The following is a 24,626-nucleotide window of genomic DNA, read 5'->3' as shown; positions in this document are numbered from 1 at the left end:
CTATGCTGTCTATCTAGTAACACTACGCACAGTCGGTCACTTACTTGCACCCACCACCACCAGTAGGGGCAGCCCCTCTCCTCCGGTCTGTCGCCCTCCTGGGTGTCACGGTCCCACTCCCCTCCAGTTAAGTTCCGTCGGAGTCAGCAGTACTCCGTTCTCAATTCCCCGTCCCTAATCCCCTTCACTCGCCCTCGCCCCCAGTATGGTCGTCCAAACTTTGCCTCTGCCACTCCGCATCCCAATCATCGGGCACCTTATTTCCCTCCCTGCTATGCTACTATGTCAAACTTCACTTCCTTGCCTCGTCAGTGTCCAAGTCACCTTCCTTACCCCCCCCATATCTCATCATAACCCATCACACACCATCCACTTTCCTGCATATAGGACCTCTCAACAATCGGCAATAAACGGTTTTGCACTCTTGCAAATGCTCAGCACCCCCCACCAACCTACCAATATCACTACGCGCCCTCCATGTGCATGTTTTCCTCGCACACAATCAGCTGGTGCACCAGTTGCAAGTATGGCAACTTCTCCTGCCCCAGCACCTCCAGGAACAAGGCGGACACCTGCGCCTCGTCGTCCTGCGGAGTCAGGCTCTCCAACATCCTGTACACCCTGCGAGGGATGCCGTGACGGAGGGAACAGAGGTTGGTTGTGAAAGGACTGAAAGCTGCACATTCGGTGAATATCCTGTAAAACCCTTGGCTATGAAGATACCTCCAATTACCAATTATGAAGGTCTGAAGAATGAATGGGTTGTAACTTTCCATCCCAGCCCGCGTCCCTCCCCCCGTTGCCAGTCGGCACGCACTTACTTGAGGAAGGCATCCGTGCCCAGGTTTTGCTCCAAGAACACCCGCAGAGCCTCCACCTAGCGGCAAGGACCCGCAACAACCCGAAGGGCGTCAGTCGCAGTCCAGCAGCGAGCGCCATGGCGCGGTCGGGGTGGGTGCAGACATACTCTTACCATCTGCCCCTGCCACCATGTTTGACGCCCCCATAATCTTCCCCGTCCCCATACACACCTTAAGCGCCAGGCTGTCTCCCTCCCGTACCCCGGGCAGCTGAATTACTTGGCCATTGAGCATGAACTGGCCCGACAGAGCCTGAGCGGGGGGCCAGGGAGGGGGGGAAGAACGAGCCATGGGGACCTCGGGGAGGGGGTTTGAGTTTCACACGTCGGAAAGTGCTGCCAGTATAGAGCGGAGGGACTGTGTTCTCTTGACATCAAACCGCTGCTGAAAAATATTGGAAAGGACGTCCCAAAGCACCGGCTGTGCTACGCTGAGACCTCTACGCTCTCGGCATGCACCTGGGCATGTGGCCCAAATCCATATTTTCCTACCACCCGCCGTGCCGCTGGAAAAGGAAAAACCGCATACTACCGTGCGCACCTTGCTAAACCTTTTTGTAGCACACGAAGGACTCCCCGTCTTCCCTGTGCTACCCCTGTGCTACTCCAGACCTACTTACCGCGTTGTGCATCTCGTCGTTGTAAATCTCGTCATCCTCCTCGTCGTCGCCCTCCCCAGAGCCCCCCCGGACCTCCACGGCATTGGCGCCGTCCTGCATGACGCAACAGCCGCCGCCACCAGTGTGACCTCGGTAGCCAAGCAGGCGGCCAGTGTACAGTGTACAGTACGCTAGAAGCACAAGGAATACGTTGTAGCAAGTTTTGTGAAGTTTTTTATGAGGGCCACAGCAGGGTGACCAGCTGATGAAAGGGACCACGGAGGGAGTTCCTTAATGTTCCATGGGCTGCTGGCTCTCAGGTTTTTTTGTGTAGTTTCGTTTGTACTATGATAATTTTCTCTCCCTTTCTCCCCCTCTTTCTCCTCTTCTTCAAACAACGCGTCCCCCACCTGCATCAACACATCTTGCATATCCTTGACCATGGCGGCGAAATCCATGTCGTCGTCATCGTCCTCCACCGCTGCCGCTGCTGCTGCTGCTCCGCCCCGGCCGGCAGGTCCCCCAGCCGCTGCCGCAGACGGGGTCGCCGCATCCGCCGGAGCTGCGGTTGGCCGGCCCGGAGCGCCGGCGGGCGAGGGTGCACGGGCACCTGGCGGTGGCCATACCGGCAGCCCCGGGACATAACATGCAAGGTCACAGTCAAATCTGACAGCATTCGATTCCCTTCTAGCACACGGTTACACGCAAATTGCCGCTACCACCAGCACATGCGGCGCTATCATGTGCCCCCTCACCTTGGCCATCCGGCGGCGAAGCCTGTGCGGCATCCCCGGCCGGAGATCCCCCTCCTGCTCCTCCGCGCACCTCCGCCATGATCTGCCGCTTGTTGCGCTCGCGGGCCTCGCGGACCTCCTGCACAGGGTTGTTGGCCCGGGGGGATTGCAGCCGGGCGGTTTAGAAAGGGCCTGCCACATGCTGCCGTGGAGGAGAAAATCCCCAACACGAGACATGACCGCCCTCACACCTCTAGGGCTTTCCCCTCCCTATCCCCCCCATTCTCCGGCTCCAATCCCCAGAGATCCCAACCCGTCCCCTCAGGCCAGCCGCCATTTGTTTTCTTTTGTCTCTTTTGTCATCTTTCAGCTCGAGTCCAGTACTGGATCCAGTAAGGCGCAACTATTTCATAATGAGGAGCAAAAGTACCCCCACCTGCCAGTGCTGTCGCTGGAACTCCAGGATCTCCTGCTCTCGCTTCCGGCGCTCCTCCTCCAACCGGGCCCTTTTCGCGGCCCATGGGTCGGTGGGGCGCGACACGGGGGAGGCCGCGGCGGGTGCACCTGCAGCCACCATGGGGTCCCGTGTGCGTCGCGACGTCGCGAAGGGCCACCAGCAGCGACAAAACGCCGGCAGGAGACCAACTAGCAACGATAGTACCTTCGTCATGTTAACGGTAACGTAAAACTGCTGTTTGCTGTTGCTGTTTGTCATTGCAACTGCTGCTGGCCCTGGCCAGGACGGCAAATGCAAGCCCGCTGCAACCCATAGCACCCGCTAGGTGCGGGGAGAATCAAACCCGAGTCCTCCTTGGGCTGCCCAGTGTTCTTTCCTGCTCACGAGAGTCTCCAGCCTCTTCCAGACACATGTTCCATTAAATAAGTATACATGCTATATTCGCCGCCATTCGCTGCGGCGCCCAACCCCGCGCCATCACCCCCGGTTCCCCTAGGTCCCCTTCCAACCCACCTTGCCCAGCCGGCGAAGGTGCTCGCCCCGGGGCCCCTGCCGCCCGCTGCCCGGGTGGAGTGCCTCGTCCTCGCTCCGAGTTTTCCGCCGACGCGCGGTTGCGCTCTGCTGCCGCCCGCATCTCTAGGTAGGCGGCTCGCCTGCTCGCCCGAGTGACATCACGAGGCGGGCAAGAAGAAGTGTCCCCAAGACACGGCAGTCCCACATTTCCGATTCAGAGTACTGCTGGGCGGAATATCTTCTAGGGACGAAAGGACCCAGCAATCATTTAATGAATGCAAAGAGGAGTTGAAACACGTGCGGTACTTCGCATCCAGTTATGCTATTGGCCAGGAAATCTCAGAATCCCAAGCTTGGGGTTGCCGGGGCAGATTCGGGCACCTGCTGGATCCCAACGGTGAAATGTTTTACCGTCTGTAGATCACAGCGGCTAGTGCCCTGTTTACAGTACTACGTTACGATCGATAGACGATACAAACGTGTACAGACGCCCTAGGGATTCACAAACCCGGTTTCCTACAAGCCAGCCCGTGTGGCCTGCTGACTCCGGCACACGCTCTCTCCCACGCACACTGCTGCACAGAATATGTCCGATTTTACGGGCGGGCCCCCTGCCGCCTGCCTGCCTGCGCCCGTCAAGACATTCACCACACAAACCCTGGTCCTCACCCTCTTTTCCCTCTCTCCTTCCCTCCCTCCTCCCTCCTCCTTCCCTGATGTGTTGGGCCTCGCTCAGTTCCACCATCGGGCAATGGCCTCAATCCTCTCTTTATACTCCTCCAGCGGTTTTGGTATTTTGGACGTCAGTCGGCAGCAGAATACTCCTTACTGCAAGATTTCCTCCCCCCCTCCGTCCCTCCCTGGAATCGACCAGCCGCCTGCAAACCTGCTCCAGCCCGCACCCATCGCTGACCATCACAAATGCGTCCATAGCAACCTTACTGACACGGGGGCCCCACTGGGCTCACCTTACATCGGGGGAGATGTCCGATCCAGCGGCACCCCCTCCTCCTCCTCCTCCTCCCCCTCGGGCTGCCGGCGGGGGCGACGGCCTGCCCCCCCCCGGCCTTACCCCCCGGGACCCGTCATCCGAGTCCCTAGGCACGCCGAGGAACTCCGCTATGCCGCCGTGGCGCTCCGCCTGGTGTACGAGTGTATTGTACGGCAGGGAAAAGAATGGCACAGCTCATGCGTCGCACCGTCAGGGGGCTGGGGCGGGGGGACGGGATTTCCCATCTCCTCACAACTGCGTGCCCCAAGACGACCACTGCTACACAGCAAAGTACAAATGTCGGTAAAATTCCAGGAGGCCAAGCTTCTCCAACTTGCTTCTTGCATCATATTATTAACCCCCAACCCCCACCATCACCACCCCTACCACCATGGCTCATTAACATTCAAAATTGGTTCCAAAACTCAGCAGCAAATGCATCATAACGTAAACACAACGAAAGGAACGTGCGCCGGGGCCCCACCTGCTGCACCGCACGCCGGTTCCGCTCCGCCGCCGCGCGCTGCTCCTCCCACACCGCCCGGCGCTGCTCCGCCGACAAGTAGTCCTCGTTGTTGCGGCGGCCACCAGCACCAGCACCTGCTCCTGGACCGGCCCCCGAGGGCCCCGGCTCGTCCGCCACCCCATTCCCCCTGCCCCCCTCCTCCACCCGGGGGGGAGACCATTGTCGACGTGGGGGCCGACCCGCTAGCAACTGGACCTATCAGGGCCACGCGACGGAGCGAGGCGATAAGGATGCCACGCGAATAGGGTGAGAGAAGCGGGTGACGAGGTTAACGAGAGAGTTGAGGCGGGAAGAGGGCGGGGAGAGAGGGCGCGGCCAGGCGGGAGGAGGGAGGGGAGATCAACAAGGCAATTTGGTGCTTTGGATTTTGCATCCCCTTATAATGCCCCCTTCCTAATCTCAGAGCTTTCCTATCCAGACCTCTGATGCTGCTCGGACAGACGCGGGTTGAGAGGACATAATCGCGGGGCACATTACCAAACCCTTCATCTCAACCAGGAGCCCCAAGAAAGGGGTAGAGCGCAAGAGCCAGAAGACAGGGCAGGGCAGAGGAGGCGCATCCCTGCAGACGCAGCTTACGTGCGGAACAAGCACGTCTCACGCATCTAAAACATTCAGCCAAGGCATGTAATAGATGTATGAAAGATATGCAAGGCATGTATGTACTTACCTCTGGTTGTGCGGCTCGGCCCATCTGTTGCTCCACCGCCGCGCGGTTCCGAGCTGCCTCCGCCTGCACCCAGCAGCCAGCACCCGGGCCGTGTTGTGGCGCGTTACGGCCAGGGCAGCGACTGGGGTTCCGACAGGGAGGAGCACACGACCCCAACCTGACTGCCCTGCACTCCTCACGTACGGGGACCCGCGTACCTGTCTATCCTGGAATTCCTTGCGCTGGGCAGCTATTTTCGCGCGCATGTCCTCCCGCTCCTTCTCCTGCCAGCCAGGAGCGACAGACAAAACATCGGACACAGATGCAGGTACAGGGGCCGTACCGGGGCTCCAAGCCAAGCTTCTAAAGAGACAGATAGAGCGAGTTCGTCGTTGGCCAACCGACCCAAACATCAGGTCGCTAACAGGACGCGCTCACACAGCCTCAGGGCCACGCACCCGCACGACACAGCCCTTCCTACGCCTACACACGACGCGAGGAGGGAGGACGGGGGAACTGCACGCAAAACGCACACATCAGGTAATTCAGCGGCAGACACCCAAAGCAACCAGCTGCCGAAGTGGGGAGCAGGGAGGAGAGTGTGACCGTAATACTATAGCTATAAATTTAATTCCTAGTAATTTCGGGCCGCCATTCTCCGCCAGGGCCCCCGCCAAATAGCCCAGCTGAAGCAGCGCGGTCTCACATCCTACTACGTCTTACCCGCGCTGCTCGCTCCGCGTCCTTCTTTCGAGCCTCCTCCTCCGCCTTTCTGCGTTTAGCCTGTCGGATGACACAACAGGCGCAAGGGGGGGCGGGCCACGCCTGAGTACCAGGAAGCCGCGCCACAAAGACGAAAACCCTTTCAGCACCTGGCGGGCCCCAGTGCTCCGTGTATGGTATTTCTTTTTGACAATTGTCTGTGATTCGTCGTACCCCCAGTGCTCCGCCTTTGCCATTCACACATGTCATCTTCTCCGCAACCGCAAAACCACAAAACCCTGGAGCTGACCCACTGAGCCCGAAACCCCACGGCACATGGACATTCGGAATGGTGTTGCTTTGGTGAGCTACCACCTTAAACCCCCCCCTCTTGCTTTTGCGGTGCACTCTACAACGCTATCCCACCTCCCCAATTCATCCTCCTCCTCAGGCCACTGACACGTGTGTCGACGCCGCCTCAACGGGGGCCCCATTTCTCCCCCCGGCTGCTGCTGTGCGCCACCACAGCAAAGTTCCCGCCCAACACACCTACCTCCGTCTCCCGCTGCCGCCGCGCCTCTTCCTCCTTGAGCCGCGCCCGTGCCTCCTCAGCCGCCTTAGCCCGCCGCTCCTCTTCCACCTTGGCCATCTCGCGCTTCTTGCGCTCCGCTTCCAACCGGGCCTTCTCCTATTCACACATGGTCCGTTGACATAACAGGGCGGACAGGGCAAAGCCCGCCATGTGGGCACCGGATTTTAAGCTCTGTCAGGTCCACGGACACAAGTCGGGTCCACACTCTCAAACTATATCCCACGACCCAGAACCTCCCAACGTTCCGTTTCTAAAATCCCCCCATCGAGTCGCACTCCAGGGAAGGTGGCAGCTCTGGCGGAAAAGCATCAAGAGCGCTCTCATCATAAGTATCCCCCCTCCACCTACCCCTTCCAGCTTCTTGCGCTGCTCCTCGAGCCGTAGACGCTCGATCTCCCGCTGGGCCCCCAGCGCCGCCATCTCCCGAGCCTTGGCGCGCTCCAGCTCCCGCTTGGCATTGGCCTCCGCATCGGCTGCGCGTTTGGCCTGGCGTGGCGTGGCGGAGGAAGGGAAAAATGGAGAAATAGGCGATGAAGTATGGTGAGGAGTTATATCGCCAAAAGCTGAGAGAGTCGCATTATATGTAAGAGGAGAGGAGAGTTAAGAGACCTTGCCTTTGGCGGTAGACGCGGTGTGCGCGGCAGTGGGGGAGGGCAGCAGAGTGCTTCGGGGAGTGAGCGCCTGGTGTGTGGTGCTGTAGGGAAATGTATGAAAAGGGAGACGTGTGAAAAAGGGAGCCATATGCCCGCCAGGGACCCCGCCAGGTGAGTCCGGGGCCTCCCCCCGGGAGCGAGGGGGCGACCGACCAAGGGCAAGGGGGGTTTGCACGCACAGGCGAGTGATGCCAAGGAAAGTGAAGGTGCCAGCGGCGACTACGGTAATGACGCGGTACTCACGTGGGGACAGGACAGAAATTAGCTTGCGCGTTTCGCGTGTTTCGCAAGTGGGTATAAAAAAAAGAAGACAGCGAAACACGGCCAGCCAGCGGCGCGGTGTGGCGGCACTTCGAGGTTTTCTAATCAAGGCACCAGCGGCGGAAAATACAACTTTGTAGATCACTATCGCTTCCAACCCAGCGCACTTTATATTGAAACCAAAAAGCTAATCTCTCTCTCTATTCCTTTGGTTAAAAATGTGTTTTCCTCAACGAAGCAGGAAACGTTCATTACGCGGTTTTCCATTTTCAATAATGGATTCCCAACCAACCAAGGAGGGTGACAGCGGCGGCAGTCGGTCCGGTGCAGGCGGAGGCGAGGACGGCGGCTGCCGGGCCATGGATGTACGGCGCGAAGGCGACAAGGGCCTGGACCACTGCCGCTGCTGAGGTGGTTGCTGGTATGGCGACTGTGGCTGCAGCTGCTGCGGTTGGCCTTTTCGCTGCGTAGGCAAGGAAAGGCCGGGGCCAGGTCAGGGTAGGGCAGGGGAGAGATGCAGCCGCGAGTGGAGAAAGCACGCGCGCCTGCCTGCCCTAGTCCCCACCTCCGGTTGCCCGGCCCGGCCCCCATCAGTTCCGTTCCCTCCCTCCAGGCACCACCCCAGCCGCGTACCCGTTTGTGTTTGGCCGACTTGCCAATCGAGTACCACCTGCCCGCAAGCCGTCAACCCAGCGCACGGAACGCTGGGTGACTCACCCGATTTGCGGCCCAAACCGAGCCCAAGCCTGCCCCGCCCTGCCCTCCCTCGGGATCGTGATAATCCCAGTGTTCACTCCTCTTCTTCCACCTCCTCTTGCCCCGCCCCCCTCTCCTCCTCCTCCCGCTCCTTCTCCCCTTCTGTATTCCCCACCCTCGGGATCCCCATGATGATAATGATGATGATGATGATGATGATGATCATGATGATGATGATGTGTATGGTGTGCACGCCAGTCAGGGCAGTGTGCTCTGCCCGCTCAGTGCCGCACTCAGCGCCATACCCTCTGATCCCACCCAATCTCACACATAAGACAAAACCAAGGCTGCCACTTCTTTCCTTTCCTGATGGGACCGCTAAAATGCCCCACGGCTGCCACTACACAGCTCGGAGGCTTGGGGCTAGCCGGCTGGGGGAATTGGAGGCTAGGCCATGCTCGTTCGGCGGGTTACAGTCCGTGCACATAAAGAGGGTGGCGGACGGTTTAGGGTTTATAATAGCCGAATGGTAGGTAAAATTATCTGTACTACGTTTCGTTTTTCCGGGTGCGGGTGGCGGAGGCGCCCGTCTTAACCATCCTCGTCCCGATGCTCGTACGGTGCTGGGTGTTCGTCCAAATAGGTGAGCGAGTTGAGCAGGTTGCCACCCTTGCGTGGCCCCCCAACAAGGCCGATCCCCCGTTTCGCTGATCCCTTCCCTCCCCCATGTCGCATAGCAGCTCTGGTGGCTTGGGAGCAGGAGTTGCCATACACTCACGCCATGGAAAAGGGGCGCGAAAGGCAGCGCGCAAGATACCAGACTTCCTGCCTGAACGTTCGCCTAGAAAGCTTGCACACCAATCTAACCGGAAACGACTTTTGGCGACGCCATCCTTAACATCCAGATACGGACAGAGGACGAATAAAAGAGAGGGTACTCGGAAGGTGGGGTTACGCCATCACCCAGAGCGAACGGAGTGAACGGTGGGGGACAAAGCTGCGGTACAAAGCTACGAGATGAAGCTAACGGAGAACGCCCCACGGGCCGTCGAGCTGCCCCTGCCCAATACAACTGGTCATGCTCCTCACGGTGGCTTTCGACAGTGGCTTTCAGTGTGGCGTTGGAACCCCCAAAAGTTTGTTCCCCATTCGGGCTACAATCAGGTTTCCTAGGTCCCCAAAATTAAGCCCTGGAGAGAGCGCCCGCTGTAAACCGAACCCCCATTTTGTATTTTAGCGGTAGGTGGCAGCGGAGCACACTGATGATGATGATCTGCCGATGGAATGCCAACCATATAATGGATGAAGGGGAGAATGAGACTGCGAGACCCTTCCCCCCCCATCTCGGCCCTCCACATCACGACCAAGCGGGGGTAAGCTGCTGCAACTTGGTGAAGGCGGTGAGGGAAGCTTCCGTGACGCTGAACACAACGGCCGTTAACTGGTCCTTTAACCGCTGCGTGTACGGCATTTGCAAGCCCCCGTACAGCAGTCATGGCACTGCTGCCAAGCCTACCAGCACACGTCGTACTTCGACCACACCGCCACTTTTTTCTTTCCTGTACCCAACCTTCAAACTTGCTTGCGCATTTCTCTCCCTAACCCCCAACGACCCGTTTCGCGTGCAGCCGAACCCTGCATCGCGTCAACCCAAGCCCCCTCCCGCACGCAATAAGTGTGCTCCGATCCATTCCTGCCCATTTTCCACACCCTCTTACCGCAAGGGCCATCACCGCGTCCTCACGCGGCTTGGCCGCCTCCTGAGCCTGTTTCAGCGCCGCTGCCCCAGCGCCGCCCAGCGCCGGCGGCGCCACCGCCCCTCGTCCCGGCGCCACCGCGCCAGCTCGCCCTGCCGCCAAGCCCCCGCCGGCCGCACCGAGGGCGGCCCCGTTGCGTGGCATCATGTTGGGACTCGCGGCGCTCTGCCGTACAGGCGCCTGTGCCGCCGCTGATCCAACCCTGGCAGCAGCGCCCGGAGTCGCTGCCGCTGCCGCGGGCGGCCGAGGCGGCGCGGCCGGTGACCCCCCGGCGGCTGGAGGCGGCTGCAACGGTGCTGCTGCAGCTGCTGCTGCTCCAAGCCTGGACGGCCCTGCGGCGCACAAGAGAATGTTCCCACCTCAGGAATGGAACCCCCCCCCGTTCGCTACCGTGCAAGGGACGAATACACAGGGACGAATACACAGGGACGAATACACAGGGACGAATACACAGGGACGAATACACAGACCTAGGAAGCATGCCTCACGACAAGTGCATGGGCGGCGAACACCGCTGCACACGATGCTGTACCGATGCCCAACCAACACGCCCCGAGACGCCAGGACCCCGTCATGCAACAACTTCCGCTGCTGGGGAGCGCCACCTGCAGGTGCCATGCCATCTTCGACACCAAGCCTCTTCGGGATAGGACGACCTCGCTGGTTGTGGAAGGAGCGAGCTCCTTCTCCCATGCCAAACCGGTCCATGTTGGCGCGTAAATCGGAAATCACTGCCCCTCCGCCAGTAGGCGCTGATGCCTTGCGCTGATCTCCGCCCTTTTCCCGGCTCACCTCGCCTCCCCAACCGGACCCCCTTCCCCTAAGTTTCCCCCAACCTGTGTCCTCCATGCTGCTGCTGCGGCTGCTGCTGTGGAAGTGTACCGTTCCTCGAGGCCGGGGCGCCGGAGAGGCGCCGGGGCCTTAACTTCTTAAAAAGCACTTGCGGGTGCACTTGAACATTATCCCATTCAGCTGTAATCCCATTTAACTTATCCGTTTAGCTATAATAGCATTAATTGCTAACATTCCCTCGACATCTGTACGCAATCGCCCCTCCGCCGCAGCCCTGCCCGGCCGCACCCGGCAACGCAGCCGCCAAGGGTGCCTGTCCAGCAGCCGCTCCTCCCGCTGCTCCAGGTGAGCCGGCTAGAGCTGATAGCCCCGCGCCCACCACTAGCTGGCCCGGCTTGGGGCGGCCGTGGATGATGGTGTGGCTGAACTCATGTGCCTGGTGCATGGGCCGGGCGGGACAGGAGGGGCTGTGGTTCGGTTGGCGGCTTGGGACAGCCAAGCCGCCCGGGCTGGCCTGCTTCCCCTACCGGTCTAGTGCCTCCTGACCCCGCAACCCCCTGGCACCCGACCTACCGCCTCACACCGCCCTGCGACGTCTTCCCCCGCCTGCTAACCAGCCCCGTGCCGCAGGTCTACAATACATACATACGTACACACAGCCGGGCGCATTTCCCGGGGGCCCCCACGGCCCGCTTGGTGTTGGTTTGCTTCTCGCCGTGCTCAACTGCCCCTCCTTGGCATTACTTGGCCTCTTCTTGAACACAATCATAGACGTACACACACGTACACACACATGCACACCTGCAGCGTTGCTGACAAGAACTTCTGAATGCGCGCCTTCATGATGGGCGTGGCGAGGATGTCGTTGATGGAGGGTCGCTTCTGCCAGTCCAGTGTCAGCATGCGGTCACATAGCTCCCGGAGCTCCCGGGTGCGGGTGGAGGGCATGGGCGTGTAGCTGCCCTTTATGATCTGTACGGTAGTGCCGTACAGTGGCGGACGCCATGCAAAGAAGGGTCGAGGAAACAAATCCGAGGGTTGTTCATATTGCGATCACCAAGAATGGGAATGAGAATGCAGAAAACTAGAAATTAAAAGTCAGCAGTAGGGGTTGGCCAACTTATCAAGGTTACATAGCAACCAATCGCCGGAAAGGAAAGGAAGAGGTGCATAGCATACGAAGGAAAGGTAAATGAGTGGTAGGCGGCGGTTTAGGTGTGTTGGCCAACCCATTAAGCATAGGTTGGTGTCTGCGGCTTGGCGTCCAGTGTAGGGACGAACTAAGCCTAGTTGTAGTAGGAAACTCGGATAGTGTTCATCCTCTTTAGTTCACCCCCTAAAGTTCCCTGAAGCTTCTGGACTGGAACGATATGGACACCGCATCCATTGCCCGCAACATCAATCAACAGCGTGTCATGTCGTACCATGCCGTACGCACTTCCTCTCATAGTAACGTACCTTGGAGATGAGCGCCCGCATGTTGGGCCCCTCGAATGCGTGTTTCAACGTCGCCAGCTCATACAGCACACAGCCCAGCGACCAGATATCGGACTGCGGTGTTTTACGGAAGGGGTGGGTGGGGTGGGGTGGGGTGGGCGGAGGGAGGCCCTAGGTCTCAAGGGGTGGCGGTGGGAGCTGAAATCAGCGGAAATTACACGACAACGAGCTGCAACATACGAGTGCTTTCACGGCTTCATAAAACGCTAAAATCTGTTCCCGGAGTCGCGGCCTCTGATAGCTGATAGCTGCAAGACACCAACCCCAATGACACCCAAGGACGTCCGAGCAGTACTCCAAGCCCGCTGGGCGACATAGAAAGGACTGGGAGCCAGAAATCCCAGGGAGAGCGCGAAGACCCAAACCTTCTCTGCGTATGCGTATGGAAACTGCCTTGGCGGGGGGGTTCCCTTTCTCTCCCTCCTTCCCCCCCTCTGCGCTCACGTGGCGCCTTCCTCTTCCAGGGGCCGCTCCCTCCCCGCACCTTTTGGTTGTACTTTCGGTTCTGGCAGATCTCCGGTGACAGGTAGTACGGCGTGCCGACTGCGGTGGTTGCCAGTTGGAAGGTGGAGTTGAGCACCTTGGACACGCCAAAGTCGCCCAGTTTTAGCAGCCCGCCCGTGGACATGAACACGTTCTGGGTCTTGATGTCTCTGCGGTACCAGAGGATGGCGGGGAGGCGGAGAGGACCAGACGTCCCCGACGCCCGACAACGTGTCGTAGGGGGAAAGACGAACCACGAACGAGTGAAGCCGGGGGGGGGCGGAGTGTCCGGGGGGGGGGCGCCCGGTATGGACGGGAGGAACAGGGATCAGCACAAGCATGTGGGTGCCGCAGCAAGGTACAGCAGATATTATATTATGGGCAAGCGGGAATGGTCAGGGAGTGTGGGGAGACGGATGGGTTGAGAAAGCGTTATTCCCCATGCGCCCGCCCCTCCAGCCCCTCCATACAGCTGTAAGCATCAGCTACAACAGCTGTAACTACCACCACCACTACCGCCACCACTACCAGTAACAACAATAGCATCATCACTGTCATCGCTGCCAGCATCAGCAGCCCCAACGCGGCCGGAATCGCCTTGTGGCCATCCCCCATAGTCATGTCGATGGTGGTGGTTAACTCCAGTCCTCCAGCGACCCAGCCCTAGGAAGCTTTACGCCGCGAGCCCGAAGCTGTGCCCAGGAAGAGGCTCCCCTTCGCTTCAGGAAGCTCCTCCCTCCCTACCTGTGCAAGATCTTCCTGTCATGCACGTGCTTGAGCCCCAGGCACATCTGCACCAACCAGTCCAGAATGGTGTCCTCACTTAGTTGCTGACCGCGGCGCTTCTGAATCAGCCCGTACAGGTCGCCTGGGGGGGGGGAAAGACAGGGGGACCGTTGCGGGCTACGTGTGTATGTGTGCCTGTCTGACAGGAATGAATCGTGGTGGTGAAGAGGGGAAGGGATACATCATTAGGATGGTGACGTTACGCAGCGGCGGCCGCAGTCATGGAACTTTGGCTACCTGCAACGTGCCGTTTCGGTCCGTTGGCGTCCTGCAGCACTGGCGACGATGCCCAAAAGCACAGAACCCGAACCCCTAAAACACGCCGCTTCCGGCGCCGTACGCAACAGTTGATTCCGGTTGCATCCGACATCCCCCCACCCACCTTCTGAACACCAGTCCATCACGATGCAGAGCTTGTTCATATGCGTGAAGCACTCGATACAGCGCACAATGTTCGGATGATTAAGCGCCATAAGCAGCTGCAGAAGGTTCCATGGATGGTTTCAAGAGTAGAAAGGTAAAGAGACTGTATAACATGCTACTCCTCAAGGCGGAGGACTCAAAACGTCGAGGTATGTCGTGCCTAACCCAGCGGCCGCGGACGAAAGTGCTCTCAGCGGGTGAGTGCAATAAGCTATATATTCATGCGTACTAAGGGGATTTATAATGGCGTACACCTTCCTTCAAAGCAACCCTGATCATTCTCCCTGATGTCACGCCAACAGCTGCAGCATCTGCGCACCTTTGCCTCCTGCTCCGCTGCATCCCGCTCCGATTTTGGCATTCGAGAAATATCGATCTCCTTTATCACATAATTCTTGTTGTCTAGCTTATTCGTGACCAGGATGGCGGAACCAAAGCTACCTTTGCCCAAAACTTTTCCTCTTACGTATTTATCCATTTTTTCTTTCGATACTACATGAAACTATGATGCATTTCCCTGTGAACGAACATAAGCTTTCAACAACAAATCAAGGCGGCCGTCCAACAAGCGATTGCGCCAAAAATTTGGGGCGTGATATCTTAACGCGATGTTACAGGACTTCAGTAGTACTATAAGTGAATCCAAACCAACAGAAACGTTGAGCCGTAATAGTGCCGTACAGCGTCTTGGCCTCTGGTTAGAGCTGTGTGCATAGCAGCTCACAGCAGTACATTGATATCTATGCAAGGCAATTCCGCAAATCCTGGAGGTACATTGTGTGTAGCTATAAGGTGACCGTTTGGGTGTAACGAACTGGACAAAGTGCGTCCCCGCGAACCCACGAATTGCGTCCTTTGCTAGGCAGCTGCAAACATAGCGCATACCATGATGTCAATTCGGCAGCACCCGATTTGCGGAGGCCAGACTCGTCGGCCTGCTTGCACAAATTCAGCGCCGGCGGTCGGGATACGCTGCTCTGCGCTGACTCAGGTGCGTCGGAAAACATGACGATACGTGAGTAGCACATTTCATCCCGATACCCTGCTATAACCTCGTCACAATAAATAGTTTGCGAGGCGCCGCAACACATGGATAAGAGCCCTTCTCCAGGAGGCATAACCTTTACCACCAGCTCTCTGCTAATCCACATAAGACACTGAAATAAGCCTGTCGCCTATCCCTACGTCATCGAGAATTGCTCTGGCGCCTGTTTTCCATCCCACACTCCCCCCTTCCCGGATTTTGGTATCTACTCCATTCGCCAGTATTTCGTCTTATCCCCCCTTCCCGCACAGGCCCCGGCGCAGCTCGCCCCCGCCCGCTTCCCCGCCGTGCTGGCCCACGCGCCGAGCCCGTTCTGCGCGCCCAGGGCACCTTGCCCCTCCCTGGCTCCCTCCGCGCACCCCCGCCCTATCCGCGGACTCCACGTATGTGCTGCAGCCGTCAAAGAGAAACCCATTGAGGTAATAGACCACATGGCACAGACCGATCCATAACCCCCCAATCAACTCCTTTGACCCCCCCCCTGGAGATCCCATTCCCAGTGTGTGAGCCAGGACCCCCCCATCCCACCACTCCTCGAGTTCTCATCCTACCTTGACCCGCGGGGCGGCTACCCCCTCTTAGCAAGGACCTCCCTGACCCGGGACCCTGATCAGCGGTCCGTGTGGCGGGGCCGTGGAGCAGGTTCCGCTTCTTAAACTGCTATGGACCTCTTAGGCTGGGACCATTCCTTACTGTTGCAACAAAGGGAAAATGTGTGTCGTTCCATCCCATCCACCCCCATGCCAATTTCTTTAATTACAGCTCGTTTTGTTTATTGTCCCTCTCTCCCCCCATCACCCGTGTGACCGTGCAGTTCGATGTGTCTGTGTCCGTGGAGGAGCTGTCCCTGTGTCGCCGTAAGGTCGCCATCACGGTGCCAGCTCGCGCGGTGAAGGACGTGTTCAAGCGGGGAGTGAAGCGCCTGGAGGTGAGCGGGGGGGGCCCGGGTGGCTGGGTGGCTGAAAATCTGTGAATGAGGGAGTGAGGGAGGGGGGAGGGAGGGAGGGATGCATGTGGATGGCAGTTGTCGCAACCGATGGGGATTTCACCATGCGCGGGAAGGAAGGGTCCTCTGCCGCGATCATTTCCATCTTCCATTCTCGGCTCAGATTATTAAAAAACCGGTTACTCTCCCCCCCGCGTTACTCTGCACACCACTCTGGCCCACCCGCACAGCGAGACGTCATCGGCAACCTCCGAGGCTGGCAGGCGGGCAAGCCGCTGCCCCTGGGAATGGTCATCTCCAAGGTAAACGGCGAAACGGAGGAGCCACCGGGGGAACGGACGGCCGCGGGGGAAGCTGCTTATCGTACATGAGGGCGAGGGGGAAAGGGCAGCGCGATGGCGGCGGCGCGGCAGACTGCTTTGCATGCACTCACTGGCTGTATCGCATAAGAGGACTGCTGCTCCCTTCTCCTGCGCCCGCCTAATTCCTCCCCCCACACACATACATACACACACACCACCATCACCACGTTTGTAGGTGGGCGGTCAGGAGAAGTTCAAGACTTTCTGTTTGGAGGAGCTGCTGCTGGAGGCGCTTCCCCGGGTGGGGCGGGGAGGGGAAAGGGGGAGGGGCGGGGGATTCGGAGCCGGAGGGCGACACAGATGAAGGCGGGGAAAGGACCGGGGGAGGCCACATGGGTTTTTGGTACGGCGGGTGGGCGGCCCAGATAGAGAGGGAAGGTTGACGGCGGGGGCAATTCCTCGGAGCCTGGAAGGGGGGGGTGAGGACTCGTCCGTGTGCGGGACTGGCCTGTGGACTGGACCCGGTAATGTGGTCGACGAGTCGGTGGGTGGGCGGGTGGGCGCTCACGAAGTTTCACCGTTGTGGTGCGTCGTGCACGGCGACACGTCAAGTCCCTCGCCTTGCAGGCGCCAACCCCCACCTTACCGAGCAAACCCCCTCTCTGCACCCTCCCCCGCCGCGGTCGGTCCACTAGCCAGACCCCCGGATCTGACTCTCATTACAGTTCCAACAATCACCCCACTCCCTTTTGGCCCCTCCTCGTTAAGTAGACTTAAACCTGTTTCCCCTCTTTGGCGGACTGTGTGTTTTGTTGCGTCTGTACGACAGGGTGTTGAGGCGGCTCGTCAGGGCCGTCCAGTGGACCCCGCCAGTGTGGAGGTGAGGTCGGGGTCGGGGTCGGGGTCGGGGGAGCAGATGAGAGCGAATGACTAGGTCGGGGGAACAAGCAGAACCTATGTGCGTGTGTGTGTATGTATGTTGTTACAGGGTGGTCAACTTCGCCAGCGGCCCCCTTTCCCGGGGCAGTCCCTGCTCTCCCCTGCTAGAGGGGCACCCTAATCCGTCACCCCATCCGACTTCAGAATGTATTCGTTGGGTTCGGCAACTCACCACCAGCATCCAACCAAATCTAGCGGATCAACGGCGCATCAACTTAGTTCCTGGTCAGCTCGCAAGTTGATATTATCACGTCCTACACCGTCCATAAGATGGGGGGCCACCTCCCATTTCATCACTCCTCAAACACCCGAGGAGCCGGCAGGCGGATTTGAACCCGGGTCGACTGGGTCGACTGGGAGCAGAAGTCAGGCCTTAACCTCTGCCAGCCGCCTGCCATATGTGTATGTATGTGTGTGTATGTGTGTGTGCGCGCTTTGTTGATCTGTAAGATGGACGGGAACTGGCAACGGTGTGTGGACATGTGTGTGTGTGTGTGTGTTTGTGATGTGTCATCCTTCCGCTGCTTGTAAAGGAGCCGAGTGCGCTACCCGGCTTGACAAAGATCAAGGTTCCAGGCAGGCTTTCCCCGGGTGAACACATCCCCAGATACCCAGCAGCGTACACGCGGGGGGACTGGGGAAATGTGGGTGAGGGGTGAGGTGAGGTGGGAGGGGGTATGCGCAAAGGATCGGTCGGCGGCGGGTATAAGGCCCATGTGTGGACATAGGAAACACCAGCTCTCCCCCCGACCTGGCGGTAGTGTGCCCCTCTTGTATGTTTGTATGTCGTTTTCAAGTTCCGGGTGCCGTACCGCACACGTGATCCCCTTCGTACCACCCCTCACAAACCCCCCCCGGGCCCCCCAGGTCCCCTCCTCCGACTTCCCCTCCATGCTGGAGCGCTACGACCCCGCGACCGAGTTTTCCTTCAACGCGCATTTCGACGTGGCTCCCCCCGTGGTGTGGGCCGTTCCCCTGGAGCAGCTTTCAGTAACAATAAAGTACGGGGGGGGAGGTGGAAATGGACGGAAAATGGACGGGAATGTGGGGGTAAAAGAGCAGGAGCATGATGGGGAGGGGGAGGGCATGGTTTTGGGGGCGAGTGGGGAGTAGTGTGTGGGGGGTTTGGGACGTCCCGCCCGTGGTATGTGTGTGTGTATGTAAGTAAGTGATTATGTACGGGATGTTCATGTGGTGCGTGTTATTGTGTGATTTTGCAGCATTAAGCCAACACGGCCACCCACCCGCCTACGAGGAGTGGAAGAGGCGCGCGCCGGACGGGATTTGGTGCCCCTTTTGGTCTCTGATTATCGTACTGTCCCCATTAGCCTGACCCACTCGCCGCTCTCCCCCCTCCTCTCCCCCCCCACACGCACAGGGACACGGGAGATTTCCAGACGGACGCCGCCGCGGCTGACGACCTGATTCGGCAGTACCGCAAGCAGCACGGCTTCAGTCGCGTGGCGGCGGGCAGGGGCCTGCAGACGGGGGACACCCTGGTCATGGATATGGAGGTATGCGCACGGGGATGTGCACGGGGATGTGCACGGGCCTGTAAGCTTGGGGGAGGGACGATGGTCCCCCCCCTCCAGGGTCCCCCCATTCAGCAGTGAGCCCAAGGAAAAACGCTGCGGCGCCCGGACGGACGAGGGAGGTCTCTTGCCGCTGCAACCACCCAGGCAATAGCCGTTTGTTAGGAAAGGCACATTCAGCGGGCTCCCGACCTCCGCCACCTCTCCCTCCCTGGGCTGGTCCAGGGGAGATGCAACAAACCAAAAAACGAGGGATGACACACCCGTGGGGCCCGACCAACACCACGGGGGCCAGGGACAGACAGGCAAACCCGCCAAGAGGACGACTCGACCGCCACGAAACACAGCTCCTAGGTCCTCCGGTAGTCCGTGTGGGGGGGGCGGGGAGGGAGGCATCCCGCGCGGCACCTCCCCCTTACCCTTACTAGACCTAGAACGGGACGGCTGGCCCTCCGGAACCCTACGTGCTCGTCCGGGCCCCCCGGGCTGCGGGGAATGCGGTGTCTTTGTGCGCAGTAGGTAGGCGAACAGCATGCGGACCCAGGGGTGGAGACATGTATGCATGTATGTAAGTATGTGTACATGTGTACATGTGTGTGTGCTTACATGACATATTTGCGTGACCAATGTAACCAAAGCCCCGACCAAGATCCGTGGAACCCATCCCACCCCCCAAATGCCATTCCTGTAATCCCCGGGGCCCCTTCCACGGGTGCGCGTGCACACAAAGACGCAAGTTGCTCGCGTACCCTCCTGGCCTGCTGGCCCCCACTGCGGCCCAAGTCAGCAATACACTGCCCCCCTTCACGCCGTGCTGCTGCCCGTCCACATATCGTCCTGTGGTACCCCCCTCTCCCCCTTCGCCTCTTGGTCAGTTCTACGTCTGGTACACTCTTGCCCTGGCAGCAGCTTCACTCGTTCACGTGGAACCCCCCTCCCCCCCTCCCCCGCCGCTCCCCCAGGTCCGCTCAGAGTCCTCCGGCCAGCCCCTCCCTGGCCTCACGCACACCCGCATATCCTTTGACACGGAGCAGGACGTGCTTGGGATCACCTCGGGTGGGTGGGGACGTACGAGGGGCTGTGGGGGGTGGGGGGGAGGGTTGCGTGTGTTGGGGGAGTGTTGGTCCAATGGGGTGGTGGGGGGAGACAGGAGGGCCGGTGATGGTGGTGGACGGGGAATAATTCTTGAGGGGATTTTCGGTGGGCCTTATGGCGTCGGCGTGTCTGCATTCTTTGGGCTTGGAAACGTGCGGGGTTGTCACTGCTTGCGTGTCTTTTTAGGTTCCCGTGTGTTTGTGTATTTGAATGTTTATTTCTTTCTCACAGCCCATTCTACGGGGGTAGGGTGTAATTTCTTCCAGGCTGATTGGGCGGGAAGCGTGGTGGTGGTGGGGGAAAGACCTTTCGTGTCATTTATTAGGTTGTTGCCTTTTACCGCATTTGCCGACATATGCCGTACATGCCGCGTCATCTTTTTCTCCCCGATCCCTGTTCAGGCATGTTGGGTATGAAGGTGGGTGAGAGCCGCACATTCAAGATGATGATGCCCGAGGACTACGAAGTGGAGTTCTGGCAGGTGCGGGCGGTGTGTACGGGTGTTTCTTTGGGGGGGGAAAGAGGGAAAAGGGAGGTGTTTTTTGTTTGTGTTATAATGATCTGAGCCGCGACGAGGTAAGTGGCGATGGCGGCGCGCGACGAACTTCACCGAAGCGAGCTCCGTAGCCACCAGCGACGTGCGTTCTCGACGTATTCTCCTAATTCAATATGCATGTAGCTGGCATTTTCAAGTACATGTTGTTTAGAAGAGGGATGATGTGGGTGTGGGTGTGGGTGTGTGGAGAAGAGGGGTTACGGAGGAGTGGTTTGGGTAGAAGTCGCTCAACCCCGCTGTGTCTCCCTGTGTTCAGGAGGATAGCACTGAACCGCGCTCGGGCATCGCCTCCGCCGTACATCCACCTTCCTTCCCCCCAGTCCCTCATAAACCTCTTAGTCCATCCAGTCTTCGAATCTCTTTTAAATCTCTTCGACCCAAACTCAATACACGCCTTACGGCGCACTGATCCTTCCCCCCAACTATCCCCCCCGACCCCCCCGCCCCGCCCCTGTCAGAACATGCCGGTGGTGGCGACTGTCAAGGTGCACGAGATCTTCGAATGGACCCTGCCCGAGGTGTGCGTGTGCGCGCGCGCGCGCGCGTGTGTGTGTGTGTGTGTGTGTGTGTTGGGGGGAAGCAACATGGCTACACGATTTATGTCTTTATGGGAGAGAGAGAAAGGGAGCTTTGGGGCCCTTTTCCTCCCTCCCTCGCGCAGCGGCGTTCTGGGGCACCCGACGCACCCACCCCAACCCCCCCTCCCCTTGTCCGTGGCGGAGCTCCACCGCCACACGCTAAGACACAGACATGATCCACCCGTGCCGCTCGGGCCTGCTACACACACCCTCCCCCCCTCCCCCCCTCCCCCAGTTCAACGACGCCTATGTTGAGCAGCACCACGCAGGCAAATGGCGGTCTGCTGCTGAGATGCGCGAGGCCCTCATCGCCTCCACCGCCATGCAGCGACTGCAACAACTGGACAAACAGCTGGAAGATGCGGTGGTCAAGGTGGGTGCATGGGGTGGGGGCTGTCAGGGGGAGGTGGTGAGTGCGGAGGGGTGGGGTGGGGTGGGGGAGCAACACGGGCGGGGGAGGGAAAACCGCCGACTGGGGCATGGGGATGGGGCCAGTGAGGAAGGGGGAGGATCTGGCGTTTACAAGTCTTGCGCTTATGAGGTGTTGGACATCGTGATGCCTTAACATTGCCTCAACTTTGTTAACACACAAAAGAGGGAGGAAGGCTTAGATATGTCCTGCAGGCAAAAGCAGCAGTATTGACAAGGCATGGGATGAGGGCCCGATCTTTCCCCCTATCTTACTCTGGTGGTGGTGGTGATGGTGGTGGTGGTGATGGTGTTGGGGGTGATGGTGTTGGGGGTGATGGTGTTGGGGGTGGTTCGGAGCCTGCAAGACGAGACGAGAGGGGAGCAAAAGGACATGATAACCCACCGCCCACAGCCCACGACCTGCAGCTTTCCCTCTTTGCCGTCCAACTCCCTCCCTCCCACCCCGCCACCCCGCCTGCACCGGCCTTGGGTACTCACGTCCCATGTTCGTCACGCCACGTCTAGGCGCGTTTGCATCTTGCCTTTTCCCCTAGACCCCCTGTCGAAGTCTCCAGGCATTACGCCCCCCTCCTCCTTCCCCCCTTTTACCCCCTTTCTGTCCCCCCTGTCCGCCCCTGGAGTCCAGGCTGTGGCGGACTCCCTGGCGATTCCCGAGGTGCCCGCCCGCATGGTGGAGCAGCTGGGGGAGAGGCAGTTCCAAGCACAGCTGCTGCAGATGATTGAGGACGTGGGTGAAGGGTCGGGGGTGGGGGGGGAGGGGGAGGGGGGGTCGGGAGTAGTGGTGTGGGGGGGTGACCGGGTGATGAGGTGGGGGAGGAGGGGAGGGGAGGGGAGGGAAAGGGCCTCGAGGGAGGTTCTGGGAAGCCTTCTGTGCCCCGATTCGTGTCTATGTATTCACTGGGGTTGGGTAGGGTTGGCACTTGCGCTTGTCTTTTGCACCTTCCTCTTTCTCTCCCTCCCCCCAATACGCAGGCGCACCTTACCTCTCCTTTATTAATCAAACCTTCCCCGCATTCCACCCCGCCATCACAGCGAATCGGCAGTCAGGAAGACATTGAGAAGTTGGCCACCGAGGAGGTGGCGGCGGAGTTCATCGCACAGCGGCGGAAGGATCTGGAGGACCAGGTGGGGCTCAAAGGGGGGGAGAGAATGGGTGTGGGAGTGGGTACATTGCATCCTGGTTTACGGCACCGTACATCATGGTAGCCAGATGCTGGGTGCTGTGGGACGAGCAGGGCAAGGGCAGCAATGATCGATCAACCATTCAAGCCATGTACTACATGCAGCAGCAGCAGCCGATTCTTGCAGCGCCCTTTCTTCGCTCCTCAATGCATATCGTTTGCGCGGCAGAGCTGATGATGATGTGTCCTGGCATGTAACGATGGGACTGTGGACTGTACTGGCAGTTGTTCGCTCCCATCACCACCACCACTCCCACCACCACGTCACGAATGAAATGCCATCCACACCAGGTGTGACACACGCACACACACGCACACGCAGGTGAAGTTCAATTTGGCCGTTGATGACATCTTCGTGAGCCGGGGATTGGAGCTTGACGAGGGAGCTGTGGAGGCTGAGTACGATCTACGTGTACGGCAAATGCAGGTACGAACGAAGGCAGGATGAAGGAGGCAAAAGATCGAAAGTGGGGGCGTGATCATGCGGGGTGATGTGGGGGGGTGATAGCACGAATACGGGTTTGAGGAGGCGGGGGGAAATGGGCAGCACTCTGCATATTACAGGAGAACAGTGGGGTGGTGCGCAGTAGTAGGGGGATCTGCACGGTTTTGGATTTGGAGGGTCTTAGAGCCCTGGGGGGCTTTGGACGTGGCTGCGGCGACAATATGAGACCGCTTGGGAAGAGGAGTCCGGAAGTAGAAGCCGTACTCCGTACTGTAACTCGCTGGAGGTTGGTTGGCAGTTGGCAATGGGGTGCAAATTGTGATGGTGCTTGTGTTTTACCCCATCCCCTACCTTCCTCGCACTCGCTCTTCCCTCGGCCCCCCACACCCCATCCCCACGTCGCCCCACCCCGCCCCTCTACTCCCCAGGCGGTGGGTCAGCCCTTCGAGCGCGAGGAGCTGCTGGAGGACGTCCGGGAGACGGTCAAGAGCGTCACCGTCATCGAGTGGCTCAAAGACAACATCAAGCGGGAGGTGCTGCCGTACAACTGTGATGACAACACTGCTACTGCCGCTGGGACGGGGCAAGACTCCAGGGAGCCAGTGGCAGTGTGAATGTGCCACATCATCATCTCGTCATTGGAGTATGGATGGGAAAGACAACCAGCAGCGGGGGTTGCTGGGGTGTTTACTGGGGGCTGGTTGGGAAGCGGCGGGTGGCGAGTGTGTTGAAGGATGGCGGGGAGGACGTGGGTGCTGGTGTGGAAGGTTGGGATGTATAGGGTATGTGGTAGGGGGAGTGGGGGATGGGAGCATGAAGTCAGATGTGGGAGAGGGGGTCCAGTGCCGGCAGAGGTTACCCACTGTATGTATGTGTACAAATCTCTTGAGAAGTCAGAAGTCCGTTTGGATTCGGGTGAGTGCCTGGTACCCGGTCGCACTGCTGAGGGGAGACTGGGCTCACTGTATGCGGTAGTATAGGCCAGGGCATGGCGATGGTGGCGGCTGCAGCAGGTGGCTTCGGAGTCGCACGGCCGCTGCTCCCAGGGTGCGAGGTGCGGGGTGCGGCCAGCGAAATGCCAGCCGCTGTGCTCCTAGGGCTCTGTGGGGGATAATGTAGCCAGCGTCCACAGGATCACGGCAAGCTCTAGGTGTGTGGAATTACGCTGTTCGAGTTCTGAGCATCATCCGTTCGTCACGGGCCGCTCGCAAGGCTTTTGATGGACATGTCGTTGAGATTGCAGCTCCTCGATGCGGCGATCTGTCACCGTCCGGGTGTCGGTTGTTGTTGCTGCGACCTGTTGCACGTCACATCTAGACGATGGAGGAATGTGGAACCCCATTGTAACCTCGTGTAATCCTGAACGGAGATGCCCATTTCATCAGCAGCATGGTGCGCTGCTTGACTAAGACGTCTGTTGGGGGTGGGATAATAGTTGGGTGAGAAAGGGGATGTGCGAGCATGCTGATCTTCAGGGGTTAAGCGTGCTTGATAAGTAGATAAATTCAACAGATTGCTATTGTGTGTGTAACCACTGCTTTGAACGTGTTGGGTGTCTGTGAGGTGGATGTCGACCAGCAGGATAGGGAGATCAATGTCCACCAC

At 59.2% G+C, this 24,626-nt stretch overlaps 3 protein-coding genes across 3 annotated transcripts; 1 reads left to right on the top strand and 2 right to left on the bottom strand.

Annotated features, from left to right (window-relative positions):
- Nucleotides 1–464: 464 nt before the first annotated feature.
- VOLCADRAFT_96206 (uncharacterized protein) lies at nucleotides 465–11,217 on the bottom strand (the record flags this gene model as incomplete). Its single annotated transcript, XM_002955240.1, has 18 exons — nucleotides 465–621; nucleotides 822–877; nucleotides 1,032–1,112; nucleotides 1,480–1,572; nucleotides 1,869–2,020; nucleotides 2,214–2,331; nucleotides 2,629–2,756; nucleotides 3,163–3,302; nucleotides 4,131–4,303; nucleotides 4,638–4,817; nucleotides 5,350–5,412; nucleotides 5,547–5,612; nucleotides 6,052–6,111; nucleotides 6,584–6,718; nucleotides 6,971–7,108; nucleotides 7,829–7,999; nucleotides 9,951–10,321; nucleotides 11,070–11,217. Coding segments are annotated over 18 exons (2,430 nt in total), but the record flags the coding sequence as incomplete, so codon positions are not given.
- Nucleotides 11,218–11,546: 329 nt separating this feature from the next.
- On the bottom strand, nucleotides 11,547–13,969 carry VOLCADRAFT_96205 (uncharacterized protein; the record flags this gene model as incomplete). The annotated part of the gene is made up of 5 exons (XM_002955239.1): nucleotides 11,547–11,753; nucleotides 12,240–12,332; nucleotides 12,763–12,931; nucleotides 13,506–13,629; nucleotides 13,930–13,969. 5 exons carry the CDS (start codon nucleotides 13,967–13,969, stop codon nucleotides 11,547–11,549), a joined length of 633 nt encoding a protein of 210 aa, XP_002955285.1.
- Nucleotides 13,970–14,082: 113 nt separating this feature from the next.
- VOLCADRAFT_96204 (uncharacterized protein) lies at nucleotides 14,083–23,635 on the top strand (the record flags this gene model as incomplete). The annotated part of the gene is made up of 17 exons (XM_002955298.1): nucleotides 14,083–14,167; nucleotides 14,837–14,961; nucleotides 15,267–15,398; nucleotides 15,830–15,943; nucleotides 16,192–16,263; nucleotides 16,499–16,564; nucleotides 17,093–17,143; nucleotides 18,070–18,203; nucleotides 18,581–18,716; nucleotides 19,697–19,790; nucleotides 20,231–20,310; nucleotides 20,844–20,903; nucleotides 21,199–21,336; nucleotides 22,021–22,140; nucleotides 22,368–22,520; nucleotides 22,899–23,003; nucleotides 23,450–23,635. The coding sequence occupies 17 exons, from the start codon at nucleotides 14,083–14,085 to the stop codon at nucleotides 23,633–23,635; spliced, it is 1,851 nt and encodes a 616-aa protein (XP_002955344.1).
- Between the last annotated feature and the right edge of the window lie 991 nt (nucleotides 23,636–24,626).

Source organism: Volvox carteri (genome assembly GCF_000143455.1).
Source record: "Volvox carteri f. nagariensis unplaced genomic scaffold VOLCAscaffold_50, whole genome shotgun sequence".
NCBI lineage: Eukaryota > Viridiplantae > Chlorophyta > Chlorophyceae > Chlamydomonadales > Volvocaceae > Volvox > Volvox carteri.
The sequence above is the reverse complement of the archived record's forward strand: the minus strand, read 5'-3'. Positions and strand labels throughout refer to the sequence as shown.